General features: G+C 36.5%; 1 protein-coding gene across 1 annotated transcript in view; it reads left to right on the top strand.

Annotated features, from left to right (window-relative positions):
- SCAPER (S-phase cyclin A associated protein in the ER) overlaps positions 1-16,000 on the top strand; it is a 363,891-nt gene that overhangs the window by 170,174 nt on the left and 177,717 nt on the right. Inside the window, 1 exon segment of the mRNA XM_043494057.1 lies at positions 13,191-13,327. Coding sequence (XP_043349992.1) covers positions 13,191-13,327 — 137 coding nt within the window.

Raw genomic sequence — 16,000 nt, forward strand, 5'->3', positions numbered from 1 at the left:
CGCAGTGCCAACTAAAACCTCTCCAACGCATCATCAAGGATCTACAACCTATTCTGAAAGACGATCCATCACTCTCACAGATCTTGGGAGACAGACCAGTCCTTGCTTACAGACAGCCCCCCAATCTGAAGCAAATACTCACCAGCAACCACACACCACACAACAGAACCACTAACCCAGGAACCTATCCTTGCAACAAAGCCCGTTGCCAACTCTGTCCACATGTCTATTCAGGGGACACCATCATAGGGCCTAATCACATCAGCCACACTATCAGAGGCTCGTTCACCTGCGCATCTACCAATGTGATATATGCCATCATGTGCCAGCAATGCCCCTCTGCCATGTACATTGGCCAAACTGGACAGTCTCTACGTAAAATAATGAATGGACACAAATCAGACGTCAAGAATTATAACATTCAAAAACCAGTTGGAGAACACTTCAATCTCTCTGGTCACTCGATCACAGACCTAAGAGTGGCTATCTTTCAACAAAAAAGCTTCAAAAACAGACTCCAACGAGAGACTGCTGAATTGGAATTAATTTGCAAACTGGATACAATTAACTTAGGCTTGAATAGAGACTGGGAATGGATGAGTCATTACACAAAGTAAAACTATTTCCCCATGGTATTTCTCCCTCCCACCCCACCCCCCACTGTTCCTCTGATATTCTTAAAAAGAAAAGGAGTACTTGTGGCACCTTAGAGACTAACAAATTTATTAGAGCATAAGCTTTCGTGAGCTACAGCTCACTTCATCGGATGCATTTCTGGAATTAGCCTATCTTGCTTGTCACCATGAAAGGTTTTCCTCCTTGCCCCCCCTGCTGCTGGTGATGGCTTATCTTAAGTGATCACTCTCCTTACAGTGTGTATGATAAACCCATTGTTTCACGTTCTCTGTGTGTGTGTGTATATATAAATCTCTCCTCTGCTTTTTCCACCAAATGCATCCGATGAAGTGAGCTGTAGCTCACGAAAGCTTATGCTCTAATAAATTTGTTAGTCTCTAAGGTGCCACGGGTACTCCTTTTCTTTTAACAGAATCATGTGATTTCATCAAATAATATTAGTAATACCGTAATAACTGTAATATAACTTTTCATATATGAAATAAAAAGTGGGGGAGAGGGGGATTGTGTGGAGAAGAATACCTGCCTGTGAGAAGTGCCTGATCAGCTGAAAGCCTTATAGCTACTAGATCTGAAATTCACTGGATAGTTGTTCAGTTTCATGCATCAGAGAAGGCGATATCCAGCAGGAATGTGATTTCTTGGGTGACCTTAACCTCTTCTGGTTTTAGCAGTAATGGTTTTGTCAGCTCAGTTTCTCATGCAGTTTGTGGACAAGGCACATCTGCTGCATTTTGGAAAGTTACAAAACTGCCAATGACTGAAAGTCTGAACAGCGGGGAGGGAATTTCTCTGTGGATCAGTTGGTCTGTCTTACTTATTTATGTCTAATTCTTCTAGTCTGTGATTTTTTTATTGCAATCCTAGTAGAATTCTTTCAGTTTAAGGCATCAGGTCCTGAAATTGCAGCATTTAAAAACATTCTAAAGTTTACACTGCAGGATGATGCAATTTTTTAAATTTTTTTTTACACTTTTGCACATTACAAAGAGAACATGTTGTGGGTCTCTGTTCATGAATTGGGTCATCCTGATAATTTATTAATCCAGTGGGCATTAAAACATCATTATGTTTATTATATAAGGCCCCAATTCATCATTACATTGATTTTATATTTATTTTATAATTTATGTATTTATTGTAGTTATTGGTTGCTTTTCCTCTCTGTCATCCCTTCACCTTGTAAATTATGTCAATTTAGTCTGAAACATTGGGCCAAATGCAGGAGTAGATTACACATTGGTAAGTGGCTGTCAATCTAACAGTCAAAGCTGTTGTAACGTACACCTTGAGGGGTCTGGAAAAAAAGTTGCACCAATTTAGTCTCCATTTAGATGTATATAGATTTCTTTATCATCACCTTGCCCCTTATGCTTTTATTCCCTTCCTTCCTTCCTTTGGAAGGATGGAACAAAGGGGTTAGGGATGATGATGGTTTTTGGATCCTTATGTGAAGTTAGTGCCTACCTTTGTAGGTATTGTCTGCCATAAGGAATTTTGCAAAACAAATCCCCAGTGGAGCCCTAGTGTAGACAAACATTCAGTGGCTTCCAAAGCTTTTGATGAAGCAGTGTTAATATTAGTGGAAAATTCTGTGCAAAAATCCCTTTTGTAGACATCTCTAGTTACCTTCAAAATCTAAGAGGGAAGATAACTTGTACTCACAGCTATTAAAAAAAAAACACAAAAAGAAAATTAACTGAAAAGAATGCCACAACAAAATTGAATAGATAAATCTAAACCTTGCAATTTAAGACCTAGATAATAAAACATGAAAATACAATACCTCAAATACAATTACAAAATTGCTAAATGTGTAAATTGCAAAATTATATAAGTACATACCCAAAAAGGAAAAATACCAAACTTACTACTATTTTAAAAATTTGTTTAAATGAAAAGGTAGTCGGGGGGGGGTGTGTGTGTTTGTTTTTTCAAAAAAAATCAGATCTAATGTTTTAAAACAATCTTCTTTTCCCATAATAAGACCAGTCCTCAACCTCTCACTCAAGCTATTCCACTTGCGCAACTCATCAACTTTACTGAGCGTTTCGAAAGTAAGGAAGTCAGGATCAAGCCCAGAGATTTTATAACGGATTATTTTTAAAAAAACAGTATGTAATTTTACTATAATCTCTTGATTTTCTTCTTGTGAAAATCTGTGATTTTTGTGATCTGTTTGTTTTGTGATTAATTTCCAAAATGGCCAGAGGACTGAAAGTGAGGGAAACTTTCATCATTTACTTCTTATGAAGAATTCAGTGATCATAATAAGTATGCTGAAGCCTTTCTGTTAATTCCCAGGGCATGGACATCAAAACTATTATGTAATGTGATCTTGAAGAGCACTGAGAGTAGTGGCATACAAATGAAAACGCTTTGCGATACAGTATACCTTACATTTTTTTTAAAATCATCTATTCCTACCATAACTTTGGTAAAATTGTATAAAAGTCCCTGGAAAGAAACAGGAGTGTTTCTAGTCTATTGAGTTGTTGAACAGACACTAACAAAAGAATATTGAGCAAAAAAGTGTATTGGCCAGATTTAAAGTAAAACAGAGTTGATTGATTTCAACAGGATTACTTGCAGAATAAGATAGTAAGTGTGTGTAAGGAAGGCAGAACCTGACCATAATGTTTGTGGAATGTTTCAGTCTTTTGTTCGGAGTGGGAAATGGTAATTATTTTTACTTATTTATAGCCCTTGTTTCCAGATAGCATTGGTACTTTTGAGAATGTGTGCAGATAGAATTCAGATCAGTCACATTAAAATTATAAAACAGGTAGCAACATCAAAGGTTTAGTAGATGTGAATACCAATCTTAATAGCGTAAGATTTCATTTGAAAATATTTTAACATAATCACAGAATTTATACTGGCTTGATTCTACAAAGGGCTGGAGATTTATTGATGCATTAGGATCTTGGGGCACTCATCATCTCTCGGTTGCAGAATCAGTCCTGTAGTCCTTTATACCCTTGTATTGCTGTAGAAAACATATATTAATCCTCACAATGCCCATGTGAGGGAGGTAGGTAGGTAAGTAAGTATATCTCTTATTACATCTAACATTTACTTAAAGAAGTGTTTTTGGCAAGAAGTAAATAAAATGCCAAACAATTACCATGTATTGTCTTGATTAGAGATCAAACTGTGGGACTCCATAATGTAAATATTGATTGCTAAAATAAAAACTTTAAGATTAGACCAATTTACTTGTTAAGTACTGTACTGTGTAGGGCCCAATCTTTCAAACACACACACACGTATATATATATATATACACACACACACACACACATGCTGATAAGCATAGGTGTTTGAAAGATTGGGCCCTATGCAGTACTTAGCAAGTAAATTGTGGGGGGGGAGGGGGTGTATATATCTCTCTCTCTATCATCCCATTGACTTCAGTGGAATACTCATACAACTAAAGTTACATGCCTAATTGTTTTCAGCATTACAGACTTAGTATGATTTAGTGTGGTTATGTGGGCTTTAAAATTACATTATTTCATACAAATATTACAAGTTTAGTAGGACCTTAGAGAAAATATTCTTATACTGTTCTGAAGCATGACATAACTGCTGTTGGGTCATAGAGTATTGTTATTCAATACTATCTGAGCTATTAGTTGTACTTGTTTCACACCTGAAGGGTGCTAAATCTGCCTAGTGTGATAATCCTACACTTTGATCTGTACCTTCAAGAAGTGACAGTTATTTGTGACACAAGCTGTTATTACTCTAGTTTTATTTTAATCAGCTGTAAGGATGAAGTTTGATATTAATCCAAACTGCCACAATTGAAAGTTGAGAACTCTGAGAAACATACTCTGCTAAGGTGCCTGAGTTCATTTGTACAGCATGTTTTGTAGCCATCCCATGTTGTGCTATTGACAGCTGAGACCTTTTTTGGCCCTCACAAGATGATAAATGAGTAAGCTTGTTGAACTCTGTAGTTCTGTTTGAGTCATCTATTAAGCTATAGATTAGATCAGGAAAGAGACATTAGACCCTGCAAAGGCGATACAAGGCTTTGTCTCATTCATCATTCCCGCCTATCAGAAATCTGTGTTTGTAATTGTCATTGAGTGGCATGGGGACAGCTGGTTTACTCTCATTTTATATCTGAATGAAGATTGCCTGATCTTTTATTTTACATGCTATCTGTTTCAAAGCAGAGAATTAGCTTCATTTTGCTCCTACTGTCACTTTAATAAGGGTACAAGTAAATTGATTGTAGGTCTGATAAACACACGAATCAGTTCTACACCTGTAGAGTCATAGGTTAGAAAAGTTTAATCTTTCAAATAATTTTTAAAACCTCATGAATAACAGAAGATATAATTGTCTTGCCACTGTGACTTGTGTGAGATGGCGTAATTAGAAGAAATTATGATAGTAAAATATATTAAATAACAGTTTTAAAAGTTGAAAGAGCCTACTTAAATTATTATAATTCTCATTGTTGTTTATTTTATTAATCAAACACCCAAGAATGTGCCAGGCACTGGATGTCTCCATGTCTAATGTGGCAAAACAGCAATATACCAAGTAAGATCCTTAGTTTTCTTAAAATGAAAAAAATTGACATGAACAAGCCATTGGGGCAATAGAGACGCATTGATGAGACTTGTGGCCACAGAGTTGGTTCAACACTGATGGCTGGCTTCTCCCTGTATATGATGCTTATGCCTTCTGAGCACTTGCAGAAGCTGAAGGATCTTAAGTCACCTTTCCTTTCACCACAACAGTCTAGAAGGGCAGTGGTTGTGAGAGTTTGATACACAGCACTGGAGACTGACTCCTGCTCCACCCTTCTATTGCTTCCCTTCAAGACCAACTCATCAGGAGTTTGAGGAGTTTTGCCACTCTTGTGCTAGGGAACTGAGACTCAAGAGAGAGAATCCTGTCGGAACATCCTCAGGGAAGCAGAGTTGCAGGCCACTGGTTTTTCCCTTTTCAGGGATGTTTACAGGGGTATAGCTAAAATTAATGGGGTGAAATTTAGGAATATCAAGCTGAATATCAGGGGAAATATCCAAATAATGAGACCTGTTAGTGAGTGAAATAGTATACTGTAGGGAAGTAGCAGAAATCATATTGATTGTATAATCAAGAATGACAAAGCACTGAAAAATATATATAACCCTAAATGTGTTAATTTTTCTTTTGTTAAATGTATGTACCATAAAATACACAGGACGAGCAGTATGACCAACTTAAGGCATTACTTACCTTTTAGAATTTCCTGAGGCTGGTGTGCTTGATTTCTTACTCATAATATTGGTTTAATATTCACTTTGCATACATATGATTTAAGATAGAAACTTCAAGCCTTATTTTGATTTTGCTAGGCTAGAATGGACTGTAATGTTTTACAAAAATTAAACAGCCTTTTTCCAGGAAATGTCACAAAGATTTATTTAGTTTTTAACAGGCATACATTTTTCCTGAATAAGTAAGAAAATATGATCAGTTGTTTTCTGGAAAATACTATCTGTATTGCTATAGAATTAGGCACAGAATGTTTTTTCCTCTAGTTGTTTTTATTTATTAGTTTCAATTTTATTTATTTTTATTTCAGTTTTTAATGACATTTTAAAAAAGGACAGGACATCTTCTGATTATGATTCTGATAATTTTCAAGGTTTAATAATAAGTAAGCAGTTTCTCATTTATTTTATCCTTCAAAATGTATATAGTACTATACAAGAAGCAAAAAATAGAGAAGCCTTACTATATTAATAAATGTAATACAAATAATATAGAAACTGAAATTGATGCATCTAGTTAATTTCCTGTTCCTCCTTGCCTTGGACTGATTAGCTCAAATTAAATTTTGCTTTAATCAGCTCAAGCAGGTAAGATGCAATATGGCGATCTGAGATTTCTAGTAGTTGCAATAAAAATACTTTAGAGTGACTTCTGGAGCGTATGAATATATATTTTAATCACATTTTGAAGCAGAAGTAGATCTAGAATTATACAAATAATTGGGTCACATGTTACTGATGATAGGATTTGTTTTTACCTTTTTCTTTTTAAAAAAAAACTAGGAAATTACATTAAAAATTACATTAAAGAGTTATCATTTTGGTTGCAAAAGTCAAATTTTTGAAAGTTAGGAAATGATAGTTTATGATTGTGCAACCTTAATTCAGCCCCCTTGTGCATCTGTATTATGATGCATGCTTTAATTTACATGATCAAATACTATTTTTTTCTACAAGATCTTATTAAATACGGAAGATAAATGCAGAATTCCTTATAACTTAAGCTAAACCAGTTTAAGGCACTGGTCAACTGAAATAAGAGTGACCAGTCAGGGGCGTTGCACTGATTTAAGTAAATCAGTTTTTAAACAAATTTCGTTAAATCAGTACAATCTTCTCATGTTGACAAGCCCAAAGATATTCTGGAAGAATCAAAAGAAGGTATTATCTCAGATGGTGTTATTCAGCAATGGAAATTTAAATTAAAGGTTGTATTTATAAATGGCAAAGTGTCTATGTGATGGGGTTTCCTTATTAATGTATGAAAATCCAGTTTGAATTGTTATTGATTTCCACACGTCCTTTTGAAGGTGGCAAATCATGTGTATATGCACACACTATGGTTTTCAAAGAAAGCTTTTGGTGCTTGTAGAGGGGTGGTCATCCCGCTCCTGCCCTTAAGGGGTTAAAACTGCTCTGGGAGAGGACTTCCCTGGGGGAGCCAATAGTAAAAGCAGCCCTGAAGAGGGCTGTGGCTGGAAATAAGGGGAGTGAGAATAGCTGGGGGAAGCTGATTGTGTAGCTGACCACAGCGGTGGCCAGCTCAATCAGGGCCCAGCTAGCCCTTATAAGAGAGCTGTGGGCCAGAAGCAAAGAAAAGGAGTACTTGTGGCACCTTAGAGACTAACAAATTTATTTGAGCATAAGCTTTCGTGAGCTACAGCTCACTTCATCGGATACATTCAGTGGAAAATATAATGGAGAGATTTATATACAGACACAGAGAACATGAAACAATGGGTTTTATCATACACACTGTAAGGAGAGTGATCACTTAAGATGAGCTATTACCAGCAGGAATGGGGGGGGAGGAAGAAAACCTTTTATAGTGATAGTCAAGGTGGGCCATTTCCAGCAGTTGACAAGAACGTCTGAGGAACAGTGCGGGCTTGGGGGGGGGGAATAACATGGGGAAATAGTTTTACTTTGTGAAATGACCCATCCACTCCCAGTCTTTATTCAAGCCTAAGTTAATTGTATCCAGTTTGCAAATTAGTTCCAATTCAGCAGTCTCTCGTTGGAATTTGTTTTTGAAGTTTTTTTGTTGAAGAATAGCCACTGGTGACAGCTTGTGCCACACACTCTCAAAGAAACTGTAGAACCACCTGATCAACATCCTCTACAGCAAACAGGGAAAGATTAAGAATGAGCTCTCAAAACTGGATACTCTCATAAAAAACCAACCTTCCACACAAATTTCCTTCTGGCTGGACTTTACAAAAACTAGACAAGCCATTTACAACACACACTTTGCTTCTCTACAAAAGAAAAAGGACACTAAACTATCTAAACTACTACATGCCACACGGGGCCACAACAGTGGTTCCCTTAACCCACCCAGCAATATTGTTAATCTATCCAACTATACTCTTAACCCATCAGAAGAATCTGTCCTATCTCGGGGCCTCTCCTTTTGCCCTTCCACCCCCACGAACATGATACAGTTCTGTGGTGAGGTGACCTAGAATCCAATTTTCGACGTCTCCGACTCCAGGAATATTTCCAACACACCTCTGACCAACATATTAATCCACAGAGACCTTCCTACCAACACTACAAAAAGAAGGATTCTGGGTGGACTCCTCCTGAAGGTCGAAACAACAGACTGGACTTCTACATAGAGTGCTTCCACCAATGTGCTCGGGCTGAAATTGTGGAAAAGCAGCATCACTTGCCCCATAACCTCAGCTGTGCAGAACACAATGCCATCCACAGCCTCAGAAACAACTCTGACATCATAATCAAAAAGGCTGACAAAGGAGGTGCTGTCGTCATCATGAATAGGTCGGAATATGAACAAGAGGCTGTTCATAAATCTCCCCCTTGTATTTTCCACTGAATGCATCCGATGAAGTGAGCTGTAGCTCATGAAAGCTTATGCTCAAATAAATTTGTTAGTCTCTAAGGTGCCACAAGTACTCCTTTTCTTTTTGTGAATACAGACTAACACGGCTGCTACTCTGAAACCTGTCAGAAGCGAAGGAGTCTCACTCTACCCCTGGAGTGAGAAGGGCTAGCTGCCTGGGAATAAGCTACCTGAGCTGGAGGAGTCCTGGGGAATAGGGCAAGGGAGCTGGGCAGCAGGTCCTAACTCCTTGCCAATAATGAGTGGCAATTACAGACTGCAGTCTGCCCCAGTGAGCGGGAGCTAGATGATGACTGGCAGTAGCCACTGAGGCAAGGTGAGTTTAGAGGGTTGGGGGTTCCCCTGGGAGGGGAGATCCAGAGCATGGGGTACTGCTGGGGCAGATCCCTGAGATAAAGGGGCAGCAGGGTCCAGGAGGGACATGGGGGCCAGCGGCAGGTGAGACACCGGCCTGCAGAGGGCGCGCCGAAGGCTGGAAAGAGCTAATTCCCAAACGACCAGCAGAAGGCGCTGTGCTGGTGAGTCATCACTTCACTACAGTGCTCAATGAACAATTCTTACAAAACTGGGAACACTTACAATAGAACTGCTATGCTTAGCCTATTATTCCCATTCCCTGGATCATGCTAGTCATGAGATGTTCTGTACAGCAATTAAAAGAACCTTCTGGATTGTGTGAATTACTTAAAATAAACATTTTGCTATTTTTATTGTTGTTAAAGCAAATATGTGTTATGATATTTACTTTTCATGCATGACATTTGATAAAAACTGAGCTATCTCACAATGAGGCTGCTCTTAGGAGGAAAACTGTAGCTTACAGGGTGACTGGTGTTGTTTCACTGAAATGCACATTTGAGTATGAAAGACAAATAACATTCCTTTCAATAAATTGTAACTCTGTAAATGGTGAATATGTTCTCATCATTTAAACAAAATTAACAAAGTTTAGAATAATTTGATAAAGTGTTGAGGTCTTAAACCTTAGCATGAATTATTTCATTTAATACAGTGAATTATGTTGGTAGGCCAGAGCTTTGATCTTATGTGGCCAGAAAAGTTAATTCAGAGAAGAAGAAGGTTATCAGCTTTGATGAGATCATATCTGCATTGGTATCGGGTTTTTTAAATTGTTGGACAAAATAATTACCCATCCCCTTTTTCCTGGAGACACACTCCCTTATCTTCCCCCCACCCCCCATGCCAGAACTATTAATTTTCCAGTGGTTGGTTCAGTTACATTTCTGGATCCTTTTTGCTGCTGGAGGAAAGTATATGGGTTAGAACACAATGAAGATTTGAGCCCCATAAATGCAACTGGACTCAGAGGGAGCCACAAAAACTCGAAAATGAACTAAACTAGATTTTCTGTACATAAAAAATGACACAGTTGGGGGAAAGAAGGAAATACATCTTTTATCCATAGCCACCAATGATGTTGTGAAGTGTTGAATTAAACGTGGGTTAACAGGAACTGTAGAAATATTATGAATTATTTTTCAGATTGACATCTGTTCTGTGCACATGCAAATGGTAGTAAATGAGTATAAGGTACACTGTTACTCCCCTCCACCCACCACCTATACCTTGGCTCTACCTTTCAACATGCTAGTCAGTGCACTGGGGATATTTACGGTACCTGCTCTAATGCTGGCACAGCATATGTTTCTTCTGAAGCAGGGAGAACTGTGAGGCAGATGGTGACTCAGAATCTGCTTCAGGTCTGCTCCTGGAGCAGTGTAACTATACACTACCCATAGCTGGAGTTTGTGGCAAAGCCCTAATTGGCCCGTTTATATTTATAGGGTATGTTCTTGAGGGACTTCAAAGGCTGATTTTTTTTATTATGTTAACTTTTTTGGAATAATTTTGCTGTCCCTCACAGCACAAAAAATTTTGGAGTTGGGATTAATTTTATTCAATGGTTGTAGAAAACAGTGTTTTTTTATTTTTCTAATTGGACTTGTTCTGGTATGTATTTCACTTTCTATATTTGCCTCTTTTTTTTTTCAAACAAATGTTTTAGGTATGTACATCTATAAAAAGTTTTAAAAGGCTTTCAGTAAAAAAAAAAGTGAAAAATGCCTCAAATTTAATTGAAAATATTAACTCAGTTGAATATGCAATCATGAAATATAATAAAACTTATTTTAATGTGGGACCATAAGAATTGAAATATCAAATCACACCAGTGGTCCATCTGACTCAGTATTCCGTCTGATGGTGGCCAATGCAAGATGCTTGCAAAGAAAGTGCAAGAGAAACCCTGCAAATAGAGAGAGCCCAATCCAAAGCCATTGAAGTCAAAGGAAGGACTCCCATTTACTTCACTGGGATTTGGATTAGAGCCTAATGGAATAACTTGCTCCTAAGGAAAATTTCTGTGTAATCCCCATCAGTTAGTGATTGGCTTATGTCCTGAAGTGTTTATATTCCTTCCAGACTTTTTTCCTGAATATTTGATGTTTATACTCAAATATAATAAGATGTTTCCCAGCCAGTAATAGTTTTGACATAAAAATACAAGTACGTCTTTAGGTTATATTAGAATTATACAGGAAGGATCTGTACGCATGATAGAGCAAGGGAGGTCTGGGGTTCAATAGTTAAGTTTCAGAGAGCATGACTGAGCATTGGGAAAACTTAGAAATCTAGGGAATAGGTTTTATTTGTTTTGTTAGAGAAAGATTAAGGAGCAGTTGGCCTGGAAGAAAAAATGCATATTGAGAGGGGCTATGAAGAGAGTCAATTAAGCAAGAAGGGAACAGCATGGGAGAAGGATCTGCTACTGACTGTGAACACACAAGTTGGGACAAAAAGAAATCAAGTATCAGGCAAATGAAGGAAAAAGATTGGAGAATAGAAAGAGATGAGGTTGGGGAGAAAGAAGAGATATCAAAAAGAAAATCTTCCATGGAAGAAAACAAAAAGAGATTTTATAGTATACTCTAAAATGGACAGAAGGCTTGGGAAAATTTCCTGATGGGTTAATGTTTCTGGGAAAGGGTGAGGTGAGAAGACGCCCAATTTTTGACGTATCAAATTCAGAAAGAAAATGACCAAGGAAAGGTGACATTGAGAAGAGAAGAAGACCCTTGGCTGAATGACTCATGTTTTGAGTGGTTAAATACACTAAGAGATAATTCATTCCTGCTGGAGAAGAGACAGCTATACGCCACTGGCAGTGACCTGTGGAAGACGATTAGCAGTGTTTGCACCACTGCGATCCTTGGGCAGCCTTAACTGTCTGTGAACAATCCCATTTACAGAAACTGCATAAGGCATTCAGCACATTCTCTGATTGACCCGGACATGCCCCATCCTGGCCAATCCTGATAAGTTTTGGACCTACACTGGCCAGGATCATAGACAGAGCAGGGGTTACAGATACTTCTGTGCCATTGCTGCCCCATTCTAAGTAGATTTTCCAATACTACGGTCCCTGCCACCACAAGATATGCAGGGAACCCCAGTGATTATCCCACGACTGAATCGGTTCCTAAATCTTCTGTTTGAACCTCAAAATGCACCTTAGGTATGTGGAAATGTTAATATCTTTTATTGGTTACAAAACTACCAATTATTTATTTTAGTGATATATTGACAGATATCCATAACAGATGCATTATGGGTGTTTTCTTAGTGGCTAAGATTTTGCTACAAGCAACATATTTTATTGCTTTATTTTGTTTTTTTGCTGTGTCTTTATTGGCTTTCCACCCAAAATAAAATAATTAAATAACATTTTTGGTTAATTGAGAATGATATAACCAGTCTTCACTAGTTGCTATAAGAAATTTAAAACAAACTTCTTTTTCAGTGGTTAATAGAAACATTCATGGATTAAATGTCCCATTACCATTATTAGTTAGCTAAAAAGAAAGAAATTCTGGTTTTGCCAAATATAGGCCCTGATCCTGTAAATATTGAAACGTGCTTAATTTTAAGTGTGTGAGGAGTCCTGTTGAAGATAATATAATAATTACAACCAGGTAAGTCAGTGCTGTAAGTGTTTGCAGCATCAACATCATATATGACTATGTATTTTTCTTGTCATTTTAATTAAGTACTGTGTGTTTTGTTTGCTTTTAACTTATTTTCTTGAGCTAATGTTTACTTGTTCATTGAGTTTGATCTGACCAAAAGTTGTGTCTGTGTGTCTTGGGTTTGTAATTACCAGGAAGTGTTTCCAGAAATATTTAGTCATATTACTGGTTTATAAAAGGATAGGTGACATTGAAAAGATATAAACAAAAGTTTGTATATAAACATTTGTTTCTTCATTTTCTCAACCTGTTTAAAAATATTTATCTTTGATATTCTTTTGATGCGGAATCTTAGTTTCCTCACATGCTATAAAAATGAAATACCATCACTTTAAAATATTATTTCAATGTCTTCTGCAGGAGCACCTGTCATTGAAGAAGTACATTGTTGATATTGTGATTGAAAGCTCTGTTCCAGTAGAACCTTTAAAAGATGGAGAGGAGAAACAAAAAACTAAAAAGAAGGCAAAGAAGCTGAAGGCACGGATGAACTCCAGGTAATGCTAATATTCTTTTAGCATTTCTCTAAACTTAATCTTTTGTCCTTTAACAGGAATGCTATGGAACACTGAAAAAAAGTGTAAAGTTATTTGCTTCAGAAATGTCTTGAAAATAACACTGATGAGCCTAATTTATAGCCACTTTCTCTGATTGAGAAAGAAAACTGAATATCGATCTGGAGCCCTTGCTTTCACCTGTTAAGAGCTTTTCTCATAATTGGATGCCAGTGCCCTGCCAAAACTGTAGCCTCTTCCAGAATACAATAGTATGTTTAAGTATGTGTAAACCATGCCTATTTTTCTTCTTAGCTATTGATTTTTAAATGAAGTATCAAAGAAAATCAATAGTAATCAACAAATAGAAGCCATCCTGCTGTAGTGTCAAATCCCATGGCTGGATTTAATCAATTCTGTTGCCTGTCACAACAAGAAAAAGTTAGAAATATCTTAAAATGGAAAGTGAGTTGTCAGACCTGTAGTTTGTCATTAGCCTAAAAAGTAACATCTGCAGATCAGAATGATGTGCAGGGCATCATTATATCATGAACTGCGGTGTCTGTCTTATAGCTGAAATGTCCCCAACTAAGGTTAGCACAACTTCAATAGAATATCATAATTTGGATTTCCTTTTTAAAACAAACTTTGCATTTATCTTTTAAAAAAAAGTCTAAGCATTCATTAACATTTTTTCTTATTTTTAATTTTGCTAAGAAAAATAGATTTGTTAAAACAATAGTTTAAATAAAGTAATAGTTCATTAACATGGCTATGATGCAATAATGGTAACTTAAATCTTGCACAGATACACTTATTCTGTCTTTTACCATCTTGTTGCCTCAAGTTCTTTCCTTCCCCTTTTGTTTTTTTGTCGTTGGCATCTTATATATGATCACCAAATTAGAATTTACTGTTTTACAAGATGAGTGTATTGAAAGTACAGTGTCTTCTTTCCTTCAGAGTTTCTGATTGCTGGGGTAGGGAGTTGTTCGTATTGCTGATTTACTGTACTCACGGAGTCCAATCGTATATTCCTTTCTCAAATAAAAGTTCCAGTGAATTCACTGAAAAATTTGCCAAAGTCAGGAAAACAGGATCAAGCCAATTGTTTGTTGTTGGCATCAATAACTGAAATATTCTGTCAGTACATCTTGAATTCTAATTTGTCACATGAGTCAGCATATTTGAAAATATTACCGGTATTTATAATTACACCACTAATAGTAATGTGGTATGATTTTACAGATTTTATTTAATAGGATACTGAAATATGCACTGAAATCTTCAAAATCTAAAAAAATAGAAATATATGAAAAGCAAGATAATTAATATTTTTAGTTTCAAGAAGTAGCCGAATAATTTTCTGTTATTTTAGGTCATTAACCTCGAAAAGAAAAGATAATTGTGAATTTGTATTGAACATTTAACCATAAATTCTTAAATGTAGCCATAAGAGGCTCAGCAAAAATATAATATATGGTTCAGTCCAATAGTAGAACAGAACAAAGATTGTCCCATAAAATTTAAAGCAAAAGCAAAGCCTTAGTAAAATACTTTGCTTATACTCTATTTGGCAAATTAATTTTAACTGTACAGATACTGCTTTACTTTTAGGCTTACCAGTTGGCACCTTAATAAGCCACTGTAATATTGGTAAACACTGCCTGGATACTCTCATGAAATCTCATTATTGATGTGGGAGAGAAGGGTTTCTCATATTCAGAACACAAAAGAGGGCTTTATTAGACTAGATGATTAAAGCAGGAGGAAGCAGGAGTCTCAGTGCTGTGAAATACTTTATGAAATGAATGTGATGTCTACCACATTTTTGTCAAACAATAATACAATTCTAAGACCACCAAACAGTTGGGAGTCACTATTCAAAACCAGCATAGAACTTATCTGAAATGTAGATTTAAAGGCCTTATTAACTAATTGGGGAGGGGGACTGGGTGGGAAGTGAGGAGCATGGGACAGTAATAATTCATTTAGAATTTCCTAAGAAGTCTTAAGTTGAGTTATCTATGTACCTTATTTCATCCTGGTCATGGGAAACTTCCCCTAGGTTTGTAAATTTGGCAATTATGAATGTAATTCAGTTGTTAGAAAATTATAAGATTTTAAATTTGAGATGAAGCTAGTAACTGCACTAAAATAGGTTTGTGTTGCTTTCATGAGATGCTAGATCTTAAATCAGAATATGAAAGCAACCAAGAGCAAAGGTGAATGAAAGGACAAATTGTGATCAATGGGTTATTAGTTCTGTGTAAAAGTTTTGTTGGTCTATTAATAATATTTATAACCCTAAGCCATTAAACTGGTGCTGTAATAACAGCTGATAAATATCTAGGTAAATTATCCCAGTTTAATATGTATGTGATGCTATCAAATGAATGCTTCAATGTGTGCATGTCAGATTGATGATCAGTGAAAACTAAATAATAAACTCTGACAATACACCTGAAGAAACTAATGAAAGAATATGTTTTGTGATTTCTCATTTACAATTTGTTTAAAACCTTCCTTTCACAAAAAAATTGTTGTGCATATTTTAGGTGAATAATTTTTTATTTACTTTTCTGGGCCATACTCCAAGTTAGAATGCCTTTGTACTGGATAAGAGACAGGAAACAAAAAGTGAGAATAAATGGTCAGTTTTCATCATGGAAAAAG

Source organism: Dermochelys coriacea, chromosome 10, assembly GCF_009764565.3.
Source record: "Dermochelys coriacea isolate rDerCor1 chromosome 10, rDerCor1.pri.v4, whole genome shotgun sequence".
Lineage (NCBI taxonomy): Eukaryota > Metazoa > Chordata > Testudines > Dermochelyidae > Dermochelys > Dermochelys coriacea.